The sequence below is a fragment of the Pygoscelis adeliae genome, unplaced genomic scaffold, assembly GCF_000699105.1.
Source record: "Pygoscelis adeliae isolate BGI_AS28 unplaced genomic scaffold, ASM69910v1 Scaffold76, whole genome shotgun sequence".
Lineage (NCBI taxonomy): Eukaryota > Metazoa > Chordata > Aves > Sphenisciformes > Spheniscidae > Pygoscelis > Pygoscelis adeliae.
This window is the reverse complement of record NW_008825111.1, coordinates 886,017-910,096: the sequence shown is the minus strand read 5'-3', so window position 1 is coordinate 910,096 and position 24,080 is coordinate 886,017. Positions and strand designations below refer to the sequence as shown.

The 24,080-nt window shown below is 35.7% G+C and overlaps 1 protein-coding gene across 3 annotated transcripts in view; it reads right to left on the bottom strand.

Annotated features, from left to right (window-relative positions):
- The window catches only part of ATG5 (autophagy related 5), an 86,656-nt gene that overhangs the window by 17,981 nt on the left and 44,595 nt on the right, over positions 1 to 24,080 (bottom strand). Inside the window, exons 6-8 of one of the 3 annotated variants that reach the window (XM_009327925.1) lie at positions 7,982 to 8,099; positions 6,879 to 6,920; positions 5,928 to 5,957 (exon numbers count right to left, since the gene is read on the bottom strand). In XM_009327925.1, coding sequence (XP_009326200.1) covers positions 5,950 to 5,957; positions 6,879 to 6,920; positions 7,982 to 8,099 — 168 coding nt within the window. In that variant the 3' untranslated portion in view covers positions 5,928 to 5,949. Of the gene's footprint in view, positions 1 to 5,927; positions 5,958 to 6,878; positions 6,921 to 7,981; positions 8,100 to 24,080 lie in introns of those variants that run through there. The other 2 variants (XM_009327922.1, XM_009327924.1) reach the window with 2 other exon arrangements.

The following is a 24,080-nucleotide window of genomic DNA, read 5'->3' as shown; positions in this document are numbered from 1 at the left end:
AAAATAGCCATGGTGCTATCTCCTTCAGGCACAGATAATTAATTTTGTTATTCAGCAGTTTTGGGAAGAATACCTGTAAGTAATGTGTTCTACCATATCAGCTGTGTGACCTTATGCTATATTTGCAGGCAACAACATGGTCTTAACATCTTCTCTTCCTTACCTGCATAGAAACTATAACTATGCAGTCTAAGAGACCACAGGCAATATCAAGCTTCATCTTAGCCTATTCCTCCATAAGACACTAAATCTTCCCACAAATAATAACAACTCTCAAGTTATTTAAAAGACTGCCTAATTTTCTGGAACTGGAACTACTGCTGACAATTCCACTTTACCACACAAGAACTGTCCAATTAAAGGATCAACTTTTGTCTGTGCAAACAGCATCCACAAGCATAGGAAAAGAGATCAGACAACAAGTTTACAAGCTGTAGCATGAATAATCAGAATAATTTGATTCTAACCCTGGAGTCCTCATGAATGGGTGTTTCATATTAAAATAAAAAAGACATCTGTCATGAGCTATGATGCACAGTCTATGTTAAGTAAAACTAGGACTTTGGACTGTTGGCTGGAAAGGATCTTTGTACAATTTCAGGAGTGTAAAATGGTGAACGAAAAGGTGTACGGTGGACAACTTTGTTCTGGACCTCCCTGAGTAACCAGGACATTAGTCCTTCTTCTTGGAGAACACCTGAAAACCAAGATATCTAAACTGGGAAACGGAAGAATGTTGATAGAGAGACACGGTCCCTAGGTATCTAAATATTTTAGATTTTCATATCCAATGGTACAAAAAAATTGTTGGAAAACTCAAGGAAACTGAATTAGAAGTATAGATAATGGAACACCACAGGACAAAAGGATGGAAAGCAAGAAGAAAGAACTAAAGCAGAAGTGACAATGACTGACTACTTCCTTGAAGATCTAGATCTATTTCTATTAGGAAATCAGCTAAGGTTTGAAAAACTACAAAAATAGTTATAGAAATTATGGTGAGCTTAGCCAAAGAAGAAGAGCCAATTTTAAAGGATGCAAAAGCAGATATTAAAAAGAGTAACAAAGGACAGCAAGAGTTACGTATGACTAGAATAAAGGTACTGAAGGAACATGATGCAGGAAAAAGAAAGGAAACAGCTGTAGATCCATTGACATGAAAGAAAATGAGATGATCGATGCAAGTTGAAAAAAGAACTGAAAAATAAGTGTCACTTTTCCATGATGCTGGGATCAAGATCAGAATAATTAAACATTGCCCGAAACCTAAATGCACAGCTTGCCTCAGTTTTAAGTATGAACTCAGTTTTAAGGGAGAAACAAACATAAAAACAAAACCAAGCACGCCCCCTCCAACAGGATATGATCACAACTGAGAACTAAACAGTTTAATATGCACAAATTGCAGAATTTGCAAAGTTTTACTTTAAAAGACTGAAAACTGAAATGAAATCGCACATCTTGCAGTAAGGATTCCCAATAACTCTAGGAGATCAGGAATAGTAGTCCATGAATAGCAAGCTAAGTATTACCTATACAACCACAGAACTCCCAAATTCAACTTCAATTGTATGCAGCCTTTAGACAAATTTAAGTAAACAATAATTATGGAAATATAGTAAATAAAAATGTACTAATATACAACATAGGTTTACCCATAGTAAAATTTCAGGCTGAGGTGTCTTTCTTTCATTTATGAACTGCTGTGTAACTGATAAATTACAATTTATTATTGCAATAGCTAAAAAACAAATAATAACATGTCTTAAAGAGGGACTGCAGAAGGCTGCAATACAATGGAAGTAATTACTAGATTAGTTTGTGTTTGAGAATATTAATTTTAATATTTATTAAACATGACAAGTAGGATTTCACTGCTTCCCAAACTTCATGTCAACACAGGAGGATCAGAACAAAGAAAAAAAAATTGAAACAAATTAAATGCGTCAATATTAAATGCAAGGTGATGGACTTTCTGCGATGACTTTGTCTTACTATTTCTGTTGCCACATAACCACAACCACTGCCTGTGAAGCAGGTAAATAGGCACCAAGGAAAAAAAGAAAAACTACTTGGCTAATAAGAAAGTATCTGATTTAACACATTTGCTGTCTAAATACTCATTTAGACAGAAAATTAAGAGAGGGTCATATTAGATCGGTTCTAACCTAGTCTTCCAGAAGAAAGTACTGTACAGTACTGCAGTAGGAGTACTGTAAGGTGAAAAAAGAGCATGTTCTCCAAAGGTTCTCTCAACATTGTATTATTCTTAAAGATGTTTGCTACTAATAAAGGTAGCCATTCTCCTTGCTGTTCTAGAGGAAGAGGGTATCCTTTACAGTCAAGATAATTAATGTAATTGCCAGAAGTTTTAAGAACTACACTGCCTTCTTAGTGCTTGTTCTAATTCGAAGTACTGCTTTTCTTCACACTTCCTGATCATTACTAGTAATGTATAAATTGCTTGACATGCGTTTTGACAAATGGGTTCTAAACTGCTATACTCTCTGCAACAACCCCACTATGGTGATTAAGAACAAAAAAAGATCAAGCTAACACTCCCTGCAGTCTGAAGGGTTAAAGGATAGACTAAGTAGAAGCTGCTCTTTCCTTTGGTCTAACAATGCCCATGACAAAAAGCCTGTAACTTTTATCCATCAGTTTTCCTCTGATGAATAGTTTAAGGAGATGAAACTATCGAGCAATCCAGAAAGGTGAGCACTGTACAGCATTCATTAAGCAGGATAATATATACATAATTGAATAAAGGACCAGTTTGAGGAGAGACAGGGAAGTATGGGTTGGATAATAACTGCTCAAGTTTTTATTTTTTAGAGCACTTCAACAAACAATAAAAGCCTTGAATAAATAGTTTCATAAGCTAATTTAAATAAAACGCAGTATCTAAACAGTTACCCACAGTCTGTAACAGTCCCAAGTAATATTGACACAATATTTTACAAAGACCTTTTTCATTATCGCTGTTTTAATGCCACTATTCAACCTGTTCTAATTCTGACAACGTTCTTTAAATTGTGTTTTCAACAATTGTCAATCAACGTATATATTCAATCCACATATACATAAAAATACATTTTTTCATTGAAATATTTTTTCTCAGCACAGTTAAAAGAGAGACTTAATTATATCCATGTTTCCTAAAGCAAAGGCATATAGACACTGTGGGTGGTTCTTGAAACCCTTCCCTCCCTCTTCTTGTGGTGGTCCCTAAGTATCTGGCAGCAGGAACAGCTCACATATATGGCTACAAATACTGAGTCTGAAAATCATATATTCTCTGTGTTCCCACGGCACAAAGCTCAGCTACGGATGTCACCATAGACAAGCAATCACCACAATTACCATGAAGCTTCCAGCTGAATGAAAAGTCATTGGAAAAGAGAAAACCATAGAGGAAAAAGGAAAAAAAAAAGTTCAGATGGAGAAAAACAGAGAGAAGCTCATATTGATTGTATTGCACTGACAAAAAGATGCAGCTAATGTCACCAATACGTTAATTCACTACAGAGGGGGCTTAAAAAACAGTCTTGGAAAAAATATCTAAATTACTTTTTAAAAACAAGAGTGAAAAAGGTTGAAAACAACTTGCTTCACCAATATCTATTATGTCTTTAAGCACATCTTTGAGATACTACTTTTTTTTCTTCAGAAAAATTAAGTAGATCTAAACTTTGATAACACTGAATAAAGTCTGAAAATCCAGATGTGGAGAGTTTGCCATCATTTTCTAATATACCTTTGATAAGGTATTCTATTTTGTTACAATATTATTTTAATGCCTTGACCAGAATAAATATAAATTGTAGATTAAGACAAAACATGTAAGTTTACAAGAACAAGAATTAGAAGATACCAAAAAAGGTTCAAAGAGGACAATTTTTAATACCATGAAATTCAAACAGTCTTGACCACAAGCTATTTTTCCTTCAGAAACTGTTTCAATCAAGATTTTTCCTGTGGAAAGAGACTGCATTATCATAATTTTATAGATCACACACTGAACTCAAAGAGACATTATGGCCAGAAGCATCAATTTTTTGGAGGGTAGGAGAGAAGAAGAGTAACGAGAGGCCTAGAACTTGACTTCAAGAGAGTGCTTGGTGTTTGCACACCCAAAGCCCCAGAGCTCTCGCTGATTCCAAGTACAAGCAAGCAAGCTGTTCCGCAGAACACTCACGTTGATCACTGGATTTTTCTGGTGCTCCTCTCTAGAAAATGGATGGGTTTGTAACACTCAGTTTGCCTAGTATCACATATGAATGAACTCCCTGGGGAAGAAAGAACTGAATTCAATTCCCAAAGGCAGTATTCAGCTGCCTAAATTATAATACTTCCTGATGTACATTCATTCCCCATCCATCATTTCAACAATCAGGACAATGATTTTTCACTACACAGCCCTGACACTAAAACATGCCCAGCCTGTGCAGGAAGACAAAAGTCTCGCAGAAAACAAAGGGAGATGAGAGGTGGAGAGTGATTATAAGCTGTATAATGATCAGTGTACATGTGTATGGAAATTAAGATTGTACAGGGAGTCTACAACTCTGACACCTCCTAAATTTCAAGTATTCAATTTCAAATGGATACAACTACTTTAGAAAAAACATTTATGCATAGTTTCCCAGGTTTCCAAAAAATGCTTGCAAATTAAATTCTCATATGCTCATAAAATGGATAGAAACACTCAGCTCTACAATCTCCTCTGCATTTTGAACTGATGGAGCATCTATTGACAGAGGAAGCTTGTTAAACTCTCAGTAAACCAGCATCAGAGAGAAAACAAGTTGACTGAGTGAGTTTCATGGAGACTTCCGCAGCACAGATGTGCTGAGGTTCTGTAGTCTCAGGAGTCTAGTCCACTTGCTGGAAAAAAGGGAGATGTATGTCCTCGTTATGGCTGCTAACATTTCTGTAGGCAAAACTCAAAAGTGGCACTATGCAGCCTGGTGAGTTAGTGGGCTTTTTTTTAATAGCTCAAAGCTGTATTAGAGCATGAACACTTATTATGGTGCGCATTACATCTGAATAGTGAATAAGATGAGTGGATTAAGCCAAGCAAGAGAATAATCAAAGTTCACTTATTGGCTAAGTTGAATCATCAGTGAACAGAGTATGATGAACTGAAGCAGTCAAGCCTAAACCAGTGCTGCTCTCCACACCTCTTAAGTGCACTGACCTTACCTGTGCACGTTCCTCAGCAGTAAGAATCACTGCTGTCATGGGCATCCATCCTTTCAGGTCATTTTCCATAAGCCTGATCCTTCCTCTATCATCCCTCCATTTTGTCCTAGTTCTGCTTCTTCCTGATCTATCTCCTAGGTCTTTTTTTCTTTCCATATTGGCATGCTTAATTTTCTACCATATATTCCTGTCTGGGGTGCAGTCTACTTGTACAGCAAACCCTGAACAAGTTTCCCCCAGTCCCTTATCTGACTATCTCCAGCTCCACCTGACCATCTATCCACCTGCACCTTCTTGTTCTGCCAGTGCAAACTGCCCTTCTTTTCAACTTTTGATTCAATTTGTTTCTCCAAACGGGTCTCCAGGCCATCCGAATCACTTCGCCAACAGGACTTCCACTCCCATTCTTTCATGGATGACTTGCACAGTCTCAGCGTATGATTCACACGCAATATGCTTCTTTTTCTCCCTCATCCTTTTATTATCTCCTATCCCACTTACTCTGTCCAGGTGTTCACAGTTATTATGTCAGTTTTTGGCTTTTGCCCCAATCTCTTTCATCCTGCCACATTGTTTATAGTCGCTCTCCCCATCACATTTAATGACTCCCAGATCTGTCATTTTCTTCCAAATTACTCGTTCAGTCAGTCTGTCTCCCCCTCCACTGGCTCTATGTATCAGTTTACCCCCATATCTCCTCAAGAGTTCACATTATTTTCTGCATTTAGCTCAGACAGCTTTCCTTCAGTTACCTACCAGAAGAGGAGGAGAACACTCAGAATATAAGAGGAACAATTGAACAACGCAACAATACAAAGCTGCATTACAGGAGAAATTCTGCTGAATCCTAAACAGCTCACACCCATGTGAGGGATCAAATTTATTAAACTCTAAGTCTGCAAGTTGCTCAGTAGAATCTTAAGGATCAAAACTAGGCCAAATTTAAGCAGATTTATACAGGAACAGACAAGTATATTCCAGTACAAGGAAACCCTTCCACCAAATTTCAAATCGCTCCTCCTAAGTATAAGGATAGTACCTATTTTAGTTTCTTTTCTTCCAAGTAATCACCATTTTTTGCTTCCATTGAGTAAACAATATAGGGTTTGGGGTTTTTTTAGCCTTTAACAAAAATGAAGCAAGCAATTGGCATAGCACTATGCTATTCTGCTATTACAGGTTGGCGAATTTGTCGACATCTGAAAAGAAGAACTACTAATGGAAAGCATCACGTCACTGGTACTCAGAAAAAATTACATTACATTCATGCTTTTAATAAAGGCAGTAACTAGCACATTCCCCATCTGCAGCTTTAGCAAATCCACATAAAAATAATCATCCATTATATCCTGGAATAAATTTTGCATAAATGCTTTTTGAGTTTCTTTCATTTAATTTGTGCTCTTGACTGCCTTCCAAGTCAAAAGGCATCATCCTTCTTACTCTTTTTTTTAAATTCACTTTGTACCTTTTCACTAGTGTCTGTAGGATCCTCACACTTAAGTACTTAAAGATGGTTAAACTTGCTTGTGCTAACATTCAAGTATCTATTTGTATCTTGCTTTATCTTTTGGACAGTTAGTTGAAAGCATTACCTAAAATTACGCTCTAAAATTTATAGTAGCTTTAGGAAAAATGGACACATGGCTAGCAACATTCCGTATTTTTCTTACCTTTTGTTATTTTTGAAAATTGTTTCCATGTGTTAACAAGTACTAAACAGGGGTAAAAAAATACTTTGAGATTTCAGTTGATTTGTAAGATCACCATACTTAAAGAAATCCATGACAACTGTTTGATTTTGAATTACACAACTTCTGTGTACAACAACATCTTACAGATTTTTACACTGATTTCAAATTTAGTGCTTTACTGTCAAAAGGTGCTGATACTACACCAGTAAATTCTGTGCCAAGGTCTTCTCTAGAATATCAGACATTTCTCAAAACAAATTGTGATTTATTGACTGAAAAAAGAGTTACCCATTTACAGGTACTGGTAAGACAACTGCAAGAACAAGATGAAAAGACATTTCACATTAAATAATTTTGATCTTAATTTGCAGAGTACGTAACTTTTACATTTATCCCACCTAAAAAGTATATCAGACTTCCAATAGCTGTAATCTTTGAGGCTAAAATAACATCCAGAAATGCTTATTTTTCTGAATAAGTGCTGATCAACAAATGCTATTGTATGAAGTGATATAATGCTACATGAATTAATTGGTATCTTGTCATACAATACTACTCAGGAACCATACATAAACTATTGCATACTTATAACAATCTTTTTCTCTTCTGGGTCATTTTTAAAGATTGGGCTTCAACAGGGAAAAAAGTATTCTGAAAACATCTTCAATTCCTATCAGTTTTGGAGTTTTACATATGAAAAGTTTATGCAATATAAAATTAAAGGTTACTTAAAATAAAACTTCTGTTGACGTTGCTTTAAGAATATTTTTTTAAAAATACAGAAAATAATGTGAATATTTTTATTAAGAACAGCGTGATGGCAAAGGAGTACATGAATTTTAAAATAAAACTTCCAGAGATTAATTTTTCAGGAGTGCCTAAGGACTCAATCTTATCCTCTCCAAACACTGCAGGTGTTGTATAACGGGCACACTAAAGGGCCAGTAAGGAGTGAAATCTGAAACTCTGGTACTGAGACATAGTTCTACCTCCAAAATCCCCATATTAAAAAAACAAACAACCACAAACAGTAAATCAACAGAAAAAATAAACTTTTGTCCAATAAGATATTTCTACAGTACCTTCAGGGGCGATAGCACTAGGACACACATCTTTTAGCAGATCTCCCAAAGTATGCAACTGTCCTCCTGAAGTAATTGGTCGAAATAGCTTCTGTATAAAAGGTCTCTCTGTCGTTGCCTGTTTTAGTAACAAAATTAGCAAAACAACAATTTAAGGACCATGCAAATATGTAGTATTACTATTTGACACAGGCAGAAGATAGGACAGAACAAGAGGTTGCAGCAGAAGAAACGTCTGGCGTTTCCATTGAAACGTCTGGTGTTTCCATTTTTTTTCCCCCCTTGCATTCCATTCATATCATGAAATGCAGGGGAGTTTTTGTTTGTTAACAATTCAAAGTAAGTTGACACTCCAAAAAACTGTGAAGGTAATTTATAAACAGCGTCATGGATATAAAAGTATTGAAATTTTTTTTTTTTTTAAATTTTAAAAAGCCCCCTTCTGTTATGGGAATAGGATCTGCTTGAACAAAACATTTCAATATATTCTTAATTTAAGTAAAACAAGCAGTAAGTACAAACTTAGGAGCTCAACATACACTATATGTTTTGCTAAGTCAAAGCAACATTGCAACAAATATCCAATACCTTCTGCAATAGTCTATCTTCCTCCTGTTAGAGACACATTAAGCACTTTCAATGGCAAACAAGTACCCTTATAGCTCAAGCCAGGTGAATTTTTTTCCAGTAGATTTTATGTTGAAAATTCAATCTATTTCAGCCACAAGAAACAGAGTACAATTAAAAAAAAAAGTGTTGTGCTTTGACAAACAGCCTAGAGTCTTCTGCCTACTTAAGAAATTAGTCAGATGTAAAGAAAATATCTGCTACAGATATGCACAGGAATTCAGAATTATTTCAGCTATGGGTCCTGTTAGATCTTGCACATCATCATAATTTCTTTTGGAGACAAAAAAAGCAAATCGACTGGCAGTAAATACTGCCAGTCACTGTGCACAACATAGGCAATAAAACTCCTGATGCTGCAGTAGAAGCAAAGTAGCTTATGGGATCTACAGATGCACTTATTTAAGAACTGTGGTTATGTTAAGGTAATCCCCTTCTTTGAATATCTGTATAAGCAACCCCAGGGTCAGCAAGCATCTGATATTGAAAGGACAGGAAAAGTGTTGGGGTTTTTTTTTCCTGAGAACCTGACCTCTCCCCCCAAACTGGGCACCTGAGCCAGAAAACAGAAGTTAAAAACCTCATATTCAACCAACCCAAAAATTTTAATCAAGCTCTAAATTGTTGCTGACAAATTTCTGCTAGTAGCTAACTCCAGAAAGCAGCTGATGTGGCCTGCTTTACAGGTGACTGGGCTCCAGTAAATTACACTTTCATCACATACTATCTTAATTGGAAAAAGCAATACAAGCCACTGCCCCTTCCAAATTTAGTTTTCTACCACTCAAAGTCATTCCTGTCCTACTACGGCAATTAAAAAATGGAAAATAAATAGCACAACTCAACATCAAGAAGTATTTTATCTCCTGGTGAAGGTTTTTTTTTTTGAAAAAAAAAGTATAGTAAAAAATTTGAAAGTTAAAAATTAATTTTGAAAGGAAGTTATGATGTGGTCTCTGAAAAGCCACAAGCAGTGGATTAACCATGACAACTTAATTGTCATTCACCTCTCTGAAACAGCAGGGCAAGGAGTCTTTTTGTAAGAGTGGTACACTACCTCAAAGTAATTTCAGGGCAGTACAGTGCAGAACTGTTGATAACAGCTACTCGTTACTTCTTGCCAACAGTCTCAAAAAATGGAAAAATAGTATTTTTCTAGCTTTCCTATGAAGACTGATGAGAAGGAGCTGACTAGCTGCTGTAGTCATTCTCTTATGTCCTCAGGGTAGCAGAACGTAGATACAAACAGTGCTAATGAAATGTCTGAACATTTGAGAAACGGTGGGAGGCACACAGCCAGCAGGATCCACCTCAGACAGATCCACACTTGAGAAGCGAAATCTGGCACATTATATTGAAGAAGCGTACCTCCAAAACATTAAAAAAGACAAAAACCCTAAAACACTGTTATAGCCAAAACAATTTTGTATCAAGTTTATTTAAAAAAAAAAAAAAAATCAATTATTTGCAGAAGTCTAATCACAGTTCCCAAGTGCTTACCATCTGAAGCAGAAGTGGAAATAAATACCAGAAGGATGCAGGCAAAGGTGGCTATCATCAATAGACTTTTAAGATAAGAATTTCCCAAGTGCATACTGCAGTTTCTCATTATTTATTAATAAATTACAATCATTTTTTCTCCTAGTTATCATAATTTAATGCCAAGAGGGAAAAGCCAAAGATATATTTTCTAAAATCTCCCACATAGTTGCTGACTGAGCAAAGCAATATCCTCAGCTGCTACCATGAAACATTATAGAAAATTAATTCAATTTTATATTTTAAGTGTTGAGCAATACAGATGTGGTAATGTAAATAAAAATCACTGGTCTCTGTCAATGTTAAAATGGCAATAGTAACTGCACATTGTTTATACAAAGATTGTGGTTCACAAATGTAATCCTACAGGCAGAGTATTACCCCAACATGCTTACACTTCTTCCCCCCCATGCAGCAGATGCTTTATGCATTAAAAGAGTCCAAAGAAAAGTCCTATCCTACAACCTAGAATGTTTACAGGATAACTTTTCAAAGGATCTTAGTCATATAGGAGCATAAATAATTTTAGAAAAATCTTACCATCACCCCTTTTGAAGTGTGGTAGCTAGTAATACAAGCCCAACTTGACTACAGCTTTCTACTCTAGTATTTACTACAACAACACATGAAGGAATAGCCAACATGAGTAATTGCTTACATAATGTTGTGTTTTGTACAATATTTGCTTTATCAGTCATGCAAAACGGTACTATCTGTAATCTAATCCACAAAGATATCACTGCATAACTGTTAACTGACGATTTTACATAATCTACTTCAGGCCTAAAGCATGTATTTGTACAGTATCCACCATTTTTTCCTACTAAGATTAAAAAAGCACTATATTCTGTTAAAGCTATGATAATTACTTTATTTTACAGTCTAGCCCCAATGTAGCTGTGAGCTGTTCAAAAGATGCCGGATGCATTTGCAGGATACAACAGGTGAGAGTCAATCAGTAATTGCTGATGACAGATCTACAAAGGAAATACCTTCAAGTATATGAGCATATGAAGACAATCACCTGGCCCAAAATTTGCAGTGCATTTTACACTGATCATGTCCACAACTTAGTATCAAATCATCACATTTTTATGACAGCAAATATTCAACTCTAAGTTAATATATTTTCTAGAAAGTTGGACTTATATATTGCAACTGAAATTTCTCATTCTTCTATACTACTACTAGCACCACAAATCTTGTGCTTTGCAGAACAAATGAAGACTTTACTCTTTTTAAAGAAAGTTTAAACAATAACAGTGATAGGAAAGTGACAATAAAACCAAAATTACACTGCAGTGAGAAAAAAATAGATTAAAATTACCTATTCGGGGATACTGGCATTGAGAAGAGTTATAGGTTAGGGAAAGTTTTAAGAGGCCCTTTAAGGCAGCATAAAGCCTCACAGGATCAGAGATGAACTATATAGTTACATATTGTGCTAGCAATTACAACTCTTTCTTCCCTATCATCCTGCCAAAAAAAGAGTAGTCAGCTTGCCTGGTCCTTTTCAGAATCAACAGAACATCAAACACTGCATGAAATCCACAATTTAATTAGTCAGATATTTTATACAGGATGCATCTTAAAATGAAAAACATAACTCATGAACTGCTGGGTTTTAATCTGGAAAAATCACAGGGTTACCAGTATTTCCATCTAGAGGAAGGGATTTGAATTTTCTGCCTAAACACACTGCTGCTACTCTAACAGTATTCAAGCAAATAAAAGTTACCATACATATTGAACCCACAAAGGAAAAAAAGAATTCCTTACAATTCCCACATGTGCATAAGCTGGCAGCCTAAAACCATAAAACTTGAGACTTCCCTACATACTCTATCATATTTTCAGTAACTTGTCAAGTTCATAGTCTGTGCTGTTTTGTAATGAACCACTTTACACTAAAAAACCCCCTCTCGTAATTTAGATTTATCATCTTGTTTAAACTGATTTAAACTCAACCAAGAAGCTTTAAAAGTAATAATAAGTTTGCATAATGACTTATTTTATATAAAAAGGAAAGTATACGAAAATTAACTACTCCCTGAAAATAAAATTAATTATATAAATTTTATTAAATATTTACTCAAAAGTACATTTTCCATATATTTTCTAAGATGTCTTCTGCTTTGTAGAAATGTTTTCAATTAAAAATCTCAATGCACAATGAAAAAGTGACTAATTGAAAAGATGACGAATTGCTGTAGTCACAGAACCATCACAACTACCATGCCTATCTGAAAGCAAGATACTGCAAAGCCCCATCCGAAATACTGCTCTTTCACTGGTGCTGAAACACAGTTTTTCTGCTGGTATTTCTGGGTGTGTATCTTTGGCTTCTTTTTGCTTAATATTAGACCAGAATCACTGAGTACTTCATTGTGGAAAAGGCAAACAAGCAATGTTTCTGTTTTGTTTTTTTTTTTAAAAAGACTCCACTCACTGGAAACTAGACAGGCAGGTTATCAGACTGAAAGATTAAATGGAGGTGGCAGCTAAGACTGAAAATCACCAATAAACTCAGGTAAGAAAGAATTTGTGTCAGAATGGGAAAGAACTATTTCTGGGTGTGTAGAAAAAGCAAGTTCTGAGGACCTAGCTTAAGGTGGCCCTCCTGAACTTGCCCTACCTCTTGTCCCAAGTTTTATGATTTTAATGTTATTTACAGTTGCTTCAACTGCTCTGTATTTTGACTTTCATTCAGAAACCAGTCACATATTAAGAGGGGTTACTTGGCTTTTAAGCTCATTTCATATATCCTGATACCTGCAGAATAAGGTCAATAGAAACATTTGACTGACTTCTGGAAAAAATTACCAATGAATGAAAAATACCACATCAGAGAGAGCTTTTACGTATGTAAACAGCTAGCATTAGATGGTCAAAACAAGACAGCAAGGCAGTCTGTGCAACAAATAGCACCAGTGATATAGGAGGGAGTAGAACATTTGCAGAGCAGGGCAAACATTGACTATTATCATCTAGAAAACAAACTAGACTATCATCAACTAGAAAACAAACAGACTATACAGTAAAGAAATCTAAGAGCAGATTTAGTCCAAGTCACATTCATTATTCTGCATTATTGGGATGCCTGCAGGCTGCATAAGCTGGTGATCACAGCAGATAATAAAATACTTTATAAGAAAAATTGTGTGTACGTAGACCTAATTCTTCCCCCACCATTCAGTGCTGCTGTTCTAAGCTTCCTATCTCCAGTCATGCTCTTTCTTAAACAAAAGCAAAACTAAAACCCAACCATTTGCTTTTGCAATGGCCAGTGTAACTCAAATAGATCAAATCAATTTTATAAGGTAAATTAAACGCTGCAAAGTATTTCTGTACAAATAACTGGCCAATATCTATAGCAGTCCTTTTTTGCACTTTCCTGCATATTTCTTGTTCATACAATCTATTTAATATTTTGAAGCGTTAATTTATGTTCCACCTATCAAGACATCTTAAGCTTATGCTAGGACGACAGAAGAATCTAGTGTGATACACACATCCTAATTAACTCCACAACAGAGTAAAGGTGATCATGTAGCTAAAAATATCAATACTGCTTAACTGATACTTGCAAGTGATTCCTATTTCATCATTCAATTAATAAAAGCTTACAAAAAGAGCTAGGCAAGCATGCATCGAAGAAAATGCTACTCTAGGCACAAACTTGTGATGTTAAACTTCAAATTCTTCTCCCTTTCATTCGTAATCTCAAATTAAAAAAAAAAAACAACCCCAACACACGAGACACTGCATTATTTATTACATTAATTTGTTCTCCTGTAGTCCAATCTTATTTTTAACTTGTGTTTTTAATCTTAAATTATTTCCCTATTCACAATCGCTGCTATTTCCCAGCATACTTTCCAGTTTATGCTTCTAAATAAATAGATTCTGAAAGATTTGTGTCAGCTGGAGTCTTGGTATTTTACTTCAAAAAATATTTCAAAAAATTATTATATTCTTACTTCATTAACTATTTTATAAGCAATCACTTCATGCTTCAGTCAGGATAACCTTGAAACAGTATTTTCAAAGTGTGCTAAGAAATAATATGCTTATGCACTCTAAGACTAGAGATTCAAGTTAACAGCATAACTTGAAATGCGTTGTTTAAATGCCAAAACACAACATCAAGGTAATTTCATTTCACTACTGAATTGTAGTATAGTATACCTATGCACAAACACTATATTCCAGTAAGTTAGCCACAAACCTACAGATTTAAAAAAAAAAAAAGTAAAATAATCCATGTTTGTTACTTACAAATAAACTTAAATTGTGTCCACTTCCCAAAGAAATCAATAAAAGGTCATTTATTCATTTCAACGCAAATGAAGGAAGCCTTTTCTTAACAAGCTGCCATTACTCAAAGAGCAGTTTGAGAAGCAGAAGGAAAAAAAAACAGATTCCGCTCTGATACAAGACATATGTAATGCAAAAAACTGTTTGATTCTTACATCTTCATTAGATCTTTGGAAAAAAAAATAATAAGGAAGCGATATGTTTCCTTCCACTTCATATCTTGTATGATAAGACTCAAAAACGGTTACTATGTCAGACAGAACTATAATACTTACATTTATTATGATCCAAAGACAACACACTGACTTTGGCTTTTAAAAATCTCTATGTAAGATACAGAAATCTTATACTCCAAAATACATCTATTAAAGCAACTCAAAGCAAGTTACCTGCCAGAAGCAAAATGCAAGATCATTTAAATGAAAATTCCGATACAAAGGGATCACTAAGACAGAGGGAGACTTCCCATGGACTCTGAAATTATTACCACAAAGATTTCCGAAGAAGAAAAATCATTTTAGTCACCATATATATTTGTTAAATTATACGCAGTTGAACATTGTGTTTTACCAAGTTGAATGTCATAAAGCCAAACATGAAATAAATGCATTACGTTCAGTGTCCTCAGACAATACAAGAGAGAAAATACAATGTTACTATACTGACCAACTTAAAAAAAAAAAAGGGAAGAAAGAAAAAAAAAGAAATCTAATGTGAGAATGCTAGTTTAATAAATGCCTCTAAAATATCCCTGGATCACTTTTTCTTATTAGTCCACTATTTTTTCTCTGCTGCAAGGATCACTGTCCTAAAAATTATTGTATTATTCATCACAGACTTGCTCCAAACTGTAGATATAAAATTCAATTTATAGGTGCTGTGGTAACAGCAAAGCTGACTTCTAGAAAAAGAGAAATTTAAGTAAATAAGCTACTCAGAATATTCATATTGCTTTATTAAATCTTAAGTTATCGGAATTTCTGCATTAAAAAGTTATTAATTACCTCCCTCTATTTCCTTAAGTGATTATTTTACTTCAACACCTCAAATTCAGTGCTAACAGTCCACAGACTGTGGGGGGGGCAAAGAGTGGACAGAATTTGTAGTTCTGTTATTAAACCATTTTAACTGACTTCTATATCTCTGTTCCCTCCAAAGATTCTGTAGGAGCTCTTAAACTGCCAGAATGCAAGGAGTTTCAAGAAAAGCTGTTCTCTCACTTTTTATGCCCACAGGTTTACAATGAAACAATTCCAGTGTGAAAACCAACAAAGACTTTCAGAGAAAGATGGGCTCAGGTTTATACCTTTCTTTTTGGCTTAGTTTGAGAGAAGGACGCAAGGTAACTATTTTCTAATTGCTCCAATGCCCAAGACTCCGCAACATTCTCGACTAATGCTTTAAGGGTCTGTTTGCAAATCACTGCTTTCTGATGACAACAGACACGCAAAAGGGTGGAAATTCAAATTCTGATAATATTTATTCTACTAGAATACTGAAACAAGGTATTTCTACAAGCTTGTCCCACTTAAAAAAAAAGAAAGTAAAACCAACGTATTTCTACACGAAGCCTGATTTACAGCCGCGGCACGAGGTTGTGTCTGCCTCTCTAGAGCACAGCACTTCACGCTATGCGGAACTTTCCAGTGACAAAATGAGAGGTTACCTTCAGGAATCTCAGTGCTTACCCAGGATCAAAATGAAACACACTAAAATACCTCTTTTTATTTTTATCTATTTATTTTTTAAAAAGAACATGATCCCCTTATTTTAAATAATTTCCTTAGAAGCACTGGTTACACTGTTGACAGCACATACAATTTATCCTTGCCAATTTCTTTGCTAGAAGGAACATACCATTCTCTTAGAAAGCATATCAGTGCAGTTGGGACTAAAGAAGCTCTCTCAACAGTAGACCTCACAAACTGATTACTCAGATTTAACCTTTATTTTTATACCTTTACACAGACTCAGCTAAAAGTCAGTAACTGCTCTCCTCCATTTCCCTTGGCTGGCCTTCATTTGAAACATTAAAACAGTAGATTGTAAGAGGCATCCAGAGCCCTAGTAAAACAAACCAAATGAAAGTTACAACTCTCTTCCTCTGCATTTCAAGCAACACCCCCCTCTCCACATCAAATGCCACCACAAGCAGTCAATGACTATATGAAGGACAACTGGCTAAAGTTAAACTCAGTAAGAAATACATATACACACTGAAAGAACCTTCAAAGAACTTGCTCTTCCTCAATCGTCTATTAAAAACCTATAGACTTCATCTCTTTCGTAAGGCGGCAAGTTCACCCTTGATTTTCGGCTCAACAAGCTAAAGTACACACATACACACACAAAAAAAGGAAATGATCTCGTTTTATCCATTTGAAATCTATCACCTTTCGAATTTCATCAGTATTTTTTGAGCTTCCATTACGAGAGACATAAAACACGAAAATATGATTGGTCTTTACCCTGTAATCATTGCTCCTCTCCCCTCCTTCAAATCTTCCAAGCTACAGAGGGCTTCTCACAGACACCCCATTGCTTTATTATATACCTTTGATGATTTTGCTATTTCACTTACTCTCCAAGTTGTTAGGGCTGGAACAACGTTCCAAGAAAATTAAAAGACTATTTCTAGTATTTCTTTAATTAGTCTCTGCAAACTCTGTCTAGTAGATGCTCTAGTTATGATTTTGTGTGCTTTGAATAAGGCTGGCACTGCTTTTGTTAGCATTTAGAATTTTGAACTGCTTACCTGCAATGTCACTTCACTGTTCAGAGAATAACGTACGTCACATTACAAAATAGAACTAATTAAATTTTTTTTAATAAAAGAACTAAGTAATGGTTTTATATGTCCAATATGTAACTAAAAACCGTAAGACAAAGAAAAGTAGTATAAACATGCTCAACACACCTATCTAGAATTACCAGAAAAATTGACTCACTGACAGGATGTGATGTGGGTTGCAGGACCAGCTGTAAAGTCAACATATAGAATAAATCAAATGACTTGTTTTTCCCATAATACATTTTAAATCGCTCTAATAAATTACATTTTCAGAGGTTGTAAAAATTACAACGTATACCTGATTACCACCTATAGAAAAAATGCATCCTTTCACTTTTTCTTGAGTTTGTATTAGGATTTCTGCAGTTACGTGGTGAGAAGGAAGCTTTGGTTTCCTCATGAAGTTAAAAGTCTTTATGGTGATGAACAAGAACTTTATACTCCCTATAATTTTAAGAGGCACGCAACAAAAAACCCAAACCAAAACAAAGAAACAAACAGGCTATACTTTATACATTTAATTCACACTAACAGCAGTCACATAAATTAGTAGTGCAGAAGTATATCACTAGGTTGAAGCTTAAGATAATTCTATGAATACCTGTACATACGCTTTAATATGTCCTGACAAATGTGTATTTGGATACATCTTCTTACTCCTAAGATTTGAAATAACGTGAAAAGGATAAGATATGAAAATAACATATACTGTTAAAAGAATATTGCATAACATGAAGGACATACAAACTTACTCAGTGGATCATTTTTCTCATATAGAAGTGTGTATCCAAAGTACCTCAAACTGATTTTCTTACATTTGCATACTTTACACGATCAAGAAAATATAAACTTGCAGTCAAAATCATGAACTGTACACATATCAAGTAAAGCGAAAATTTTATTATTCTTGAAAAGCACTCTTAACAGTATTACACAAGCTGGAAATCCTTCAGTTTTTGAACATTAATGATCACCATTTTAAAAGCAAGAACAACTACATGATGTGTTCCCTTGGTGGAAGCTTTAACTTGTTATGGTCTGTTATGTGGCGAATGTTATGTGGCAAATGTTATGTCAAGAACTGATGCAAGTAATACTTAATGCCAGAATTAACTAGTATCTTAGTCAAGACTGTAGTCAAATTGAAGCCACAACTAGAATTATAAACACATCTGGAATAATGTTAAAATTTTATGTAGTAGGACTTATTACAGTCATGTCTAGATAATAATATCGAACAATTTTTGTTCATGAATGGTTAAGGACTATTCTCCTAATCACGCGTGGGCAACAACTCATGTCTTCCTTGAAGCCTTTCATTGAACAGAGCACACTGTATGAAGCAACTGAAGTTCTATCCTAACTTCCTACACAATTAACAATAATTTAGCACTATTACAAACCTACAGAGAAATATGGCAACTATTTCAGTTAATTCTCCGACACATGCTGTTGAGGGCCATTACTTGCTCATCTTTAAAAAGATTAAAGAACCATTTAAAATACCACCCTTTTCCATATTATTTAAACTGGCAACATGCTTCCTTACAATCTTTTAGAAAAAGCTTTATGTAATAGCAACGAAATGAGTTATTACAACCATGTAAAGCATTTGGAAGTTGAAGTCCTAGCACATGTTCTACTAATCTGAAAAAGATATACCTAGTTATAACACATCCTTTACCAAATTCAAGTGATTAAAAATTTAATGGGTTGGCTTAATTGTAACACTTCAGAATAGAAGACATTGCTTCAGTTTCTATAACTGTTTCTAAAGATGCATCATGCTGTTCACGCTGATTTTGTGGCCATGTCAAACATTCACATCACATTGTATAAGGGCATAAAGGAGAAAAGGCACAAACTTCTCTCAGATCCTTCTAGGAATCCTAGATTTTAGCTTTGTAGCATCAAGTGGGAGCCTGTCACAGAATTCGTAAGAACAATGGTTCCTAAGGAACTATTTAAGCTTCTGTGGCTTGACAGAACATCTTTTGGGTTTTCCAAATGGCTTTTCAGCATGCTAGCATGTTGATTCTGAATCCCAGAATCCCAGAATGGTTGAGGCTGGAAGTGACCTCTAGAGGACATCTGGTCCAAATCCCACGCTCAAGCAGGGCCACCTATAGACAGATACCCATATCCAAGTGGTTTTTGACTATCCCAGCGGATGGGGACTCCACAGCCTCTCTGGACAACCTGTGCCAGTGCTCAGTGACCCTCACAGTAAAAAAAAATTTCCTGATGTTCAGATGGAGCCTCCTGTGTTTCAATTAGTGCCCATTGCCTCTGGTACTGTCACTGGGCACCACTGTAAAGTGCCTGGCTTCTCCTTCTATGCTCCCTCCCTTCAGATATTTATACACATTGATGAGATCCCCCCCGAGCCTTTTCTTCTCTAGGCTGAACAGTCCCAGCTCTCTCAGCCTTTTTTCCCCCTCATATTAGATGCACCAGTCCCTTAATCATCCCAGTGGCCCTTTGCTGGACTCTCTCCAGTAGCTCCATGTCTCTTCTATACTGGGGAGCCCAGAACTGGACACAGTACTCCAGGTGTGGCCTTACCAGTGCTGAGTAGAGGGGAAGGACCTCCCTCGACCTGCTGGCAACAGTCCTCCTAAAGCAGCCTGGGATACCGTTTACCCTTCCTTGCCATAGGTTCCACTGCTGAACTCCCTGTAGTCTTTGAATTCAAAGGTCATCTAGGAGAACCTTCACATTTATGAGTGTAGACACCGAGACCTTATGAAATGTTCAGAGATTGTACTCTCTTCCATCTGAAGTGGATCTGCCCATTTTATAAAGAGTTCTTATTGTAGAACCTCAGTCCCATTGGGTACACTTGAGTCTACTGTGTTACAGTGGTTGCAGACCTGTTAAATTAAGAAAGGCCACGACATAACCACATCCCTTTAGAAGTAAGGTATTTTCATACTGTGGTTTCTAAGCAAGTCTGCAACTGGTTGATAAATTCCATTGCTGTTGGGAAATATGGATAATATAATAGTAACTCTTCTTCTTTGAAATATGTTTTATGTCCACAGAAAATCTTTCTTCTGCAAGCTGCCAAATCATCTATGGAAGGACTGAGTTTACTCTTTCTTCAGTTCTCAACCAAAAATTTCATATTTCTTCAAGGTTTCTGTGAGAAAACAGTGGACAGATGACGGGTTGAGAATGTACATCTGTTCTTCAAGGTGTGTTAAAGAACCACCTGAAAATGCTCATTATGCTGTCAGTGACTCCAAGCAGTATTCCTTACAGAGAATGATCACTTGGAGAATGGTCCTAAAGTCCTTTGTTAAATGAAGGCTGAAGCACCACCAAAGTCACGTTGTTTTGGTTTCCACAACATGACAAAAATTAACAAATGTGTGAAGAATCTCCGTAAGTCTGCAAGACAGCCACTAATATTGCTAGAGCCGAAGGAGACTCAGCCCTAATCAATACTTGCTCGTATCCTGACCAACTTGGACAAGATTCTTAACTGAATATGTGGTTAAAAAAGCTGTGTTGAAGTGGCCAGTGCTTTGGTTTTTTTTGCCGAACAGATGAAGAACTCTCCTAAAGGACTCTCCCCAGTCAATGTCAATAGACAAAGCCCACAATACACCAAAAATATGCAGCAAAGCTTCAGTCTGGGATGCATGTGGTTATGGACAAGACTCTGGCAACACAGCATCTTGAATATTGACCTGGAAAAACCCTAAGTATTTAGGATTGTCCAAAACACGGTACTGTTCTTATAAGTAGTGATATAAGATGGACCATCTACAAAAGCTTGTATAGTCCAGCCCTTTTGGTTTAAAGAATTGCTTGGAGCTTTAATAATAGATAATAGTAACATAAAGACACTAAGAACAGACTCATTCATTCAACAGATTCCCACAGAGGAAAAAGATCTCTCACAGAAGAGGAAGGAGAGAAAAATCAAGATCTCTAAGAAGCCTATCAGTAACTAAGTAAATGAAAAACCCTGAAAAACTCTTCATCTGCAGATATATAGCAGATATATCCAACTAAGTGACCTTTCCCAGAAAGGGCTAAAAACCTCTAGAATTAAAGGGGTACATGCTGTAATCCAAAATACAGTGAAGATACCTTACCTAGAGGCAGCAATTTTGCTTCACAACAATCTAAAAACTCAAACTGCTTCTCTAAATAGGCATTTTATTGGGTGCCATCTGCACTACAACATTTCTGACGGGAAAAGAGTACATCCGTAATACTATGAAAGCTACCCGGTATCTGTGTTGCAAGAAAAAGGGAACAAAGGTTTGAAAGGTGGTAATGATCCAGCTGCTTTACAAGAAGGGTCTAAGAAAAACAGATAAGAGTTCTGGGCATTGAAATCTACAGGCAGAATGTACCAAAAATCAAAGGTTTTTAGGACAACCTGGAACAAACATTATCCAAAGCAAATGTCCTGTTATACCTTGTGGGTCATTTTTAGCAAGAGTATATATTGCCAGAAATTCCATTACCAGTTCCATACCAAAAGCTGCAGAAGTACCATTCACAACCATTTTCACGTCAAAATACCTAACAAGCATGGCTGAACCACATTCTGGATGTAGCCTGGTCTTTCAAATGATCTGTTAAATTTGCTTGTGCAGGGAAAGTAGCCCTATATTCTCTGAACAACTGAATTTGCATTATTTAACTTCAGGTGAATTGTACAGATCCTAGAAGGAGAAGAAAGTCAGCACTCAAAAGAGTGATAACACACAGAACAGATAGCAGGCAACATGCATAAGGCCAGAAATAACAGAGACTAAATAGAAGAAACAGTTCCAAGAGACAGTTTTGTCGAGCTCTGAGAAGACAAAGACATCTACAATATAAGCATGGCCTTGAAGTATTAAGTTTCCTTCCCAGAAAAGGATTCATAAATTGGTAAAATATCAAGGTATCTGAAGAGTCAGTGACAACAAATCAATAGTGCTTTTCACAGCTGCAGTGTCTGATGTGCATATGCAGACCTAAGCCTCACATAAAAGCAAGCAATTAAGTACTGCCTACCTATGAAGCAAACAACTTTAGAAATGGATTTACATCCACAAAAGCAAACACTACATTGTTTGTTTAAGAGCAATGACTAGTACAGCACTTCATACAACACTTTCAATCTACTTAAAAGCATTAAAACCAATAATTCTCCTTAGTTTTCTACAATAATGATTAACTAGAAGAAACTCTTATAGTCAACGATAGCAAAATTTCAGAAATTTATGTCTGTTAATTCATAATGTATTCCTAGAGTATGGTGTCTTATCCCACTTCCTCATAGGTTTGTTCCATTCCACATTTACCTGTGTACAGTGTGCTTTCAGTCTTCTGGGAAGTGCAAATAGAAGTCTTGGTACTTTCCAAAAAACCTGAACACTTTCTGTATTTTCTAATCCTCAATTCTGTGCAAAAGTTAACCTGCTTTATTTACCTATTTTACTTAAAAATAAGTAAAGGAAAAGTAAGATGGCATACTGATATTGACAATCAAAACAGGTACTGCTGTGACTTTTAGCTATGCAGAGTTAACTTTTTGCATCACCATTATAGGCTAGGCTTTGTTCTAGTTTAATTCCTAAGCAATAGGCACTGCATATGCTGCACAGCCACAGAAAAACCCTCGGAGATGACATTCTTCATCCCTCTGAAGAAAAAATTCCGTATCTGCTTTTCCCCTTTTTCTGAATGCAAAGCAGTTCACCAACTGGGTGGGTTTTTTTGCCATTACGTCAGAGTACAAGAGCCAATCTCAGAGGAATACAGCTCCGGATTGCAAGTTTCAGGTAGCAAAAATCCCTCTTGCTACAAAATAAGAACCTGACCACATAATGAAGTATGTAGTGAAAGTGGCAAATCAGTTTGTGTTGACTAAACTAAGTGAAACAGAGAAGTAAAGTGATCAGCTTTAATGATCAAAAGAAAGGCAGCAATATACTAAAGAGCACTGCATTTAAGTTACAAGATCTAACAGTAACTCTACACAGACCTAATTCAACTGAATTACTGCTTCATTCATTGTCTTCATCCCAGCCTCTCAACATATTCATATTCTTAAGAATTAACACTCAAGGTTGAGGTGAAAAGTGTAATTTTTTTTTTAATTGCATGCATATATTAACTTTCATAACAAATTTAGGATGATATATAAATAAACAAGAGTACTACCTTAATAAAACAGTTTAGGGAAATAGAGCCACAAGAATTCAAACCTCATGGTTTAAATTCAAATTTGTACCCTGAACATTTACATCAACTTATTTATATCCAAGTTCATTATCGTAAGACAATTCAGATAAAAGATGATAAATTAGAGTTTTATACAAAAATAATCTGCTAAAAAAGTAACGACCAATTTGTGATTAGGGAGTGCATAAGATATTTGGAAAGATTAAAGCATTTTCAAATTAGGAATAGACAATTTTTTTTTTTCCCTCCCACCAGAAGTGTTCATTATTTCATCATAACTCAAAATGTATTTTGACTGATCTTTTGCTAACAAAAAGACCGCTATATAACTGTTTACACAAAGATAATTTATTAACTACTGAGATGCTACTGGTTTTTGAGACACCTAGATTCTTCTAAGATCTAAGAGTATCTGATAAGCTAAAAAAGGATTTGAAACAAAATACTACCCAGTTTCCCCCAATATGCATGTATCTAGCATATCCCTAAATTGTTTTAAACTAGTTACAATGTAGTTCAGAACCTCAACCAACTATTTTTCATACAAGCAAAACTACTTTTATTCTTTGTATACAAACTACATCTACATTCAACTCAGAAGGATTACTCTAGCTCCTGCTGACAAGCCTG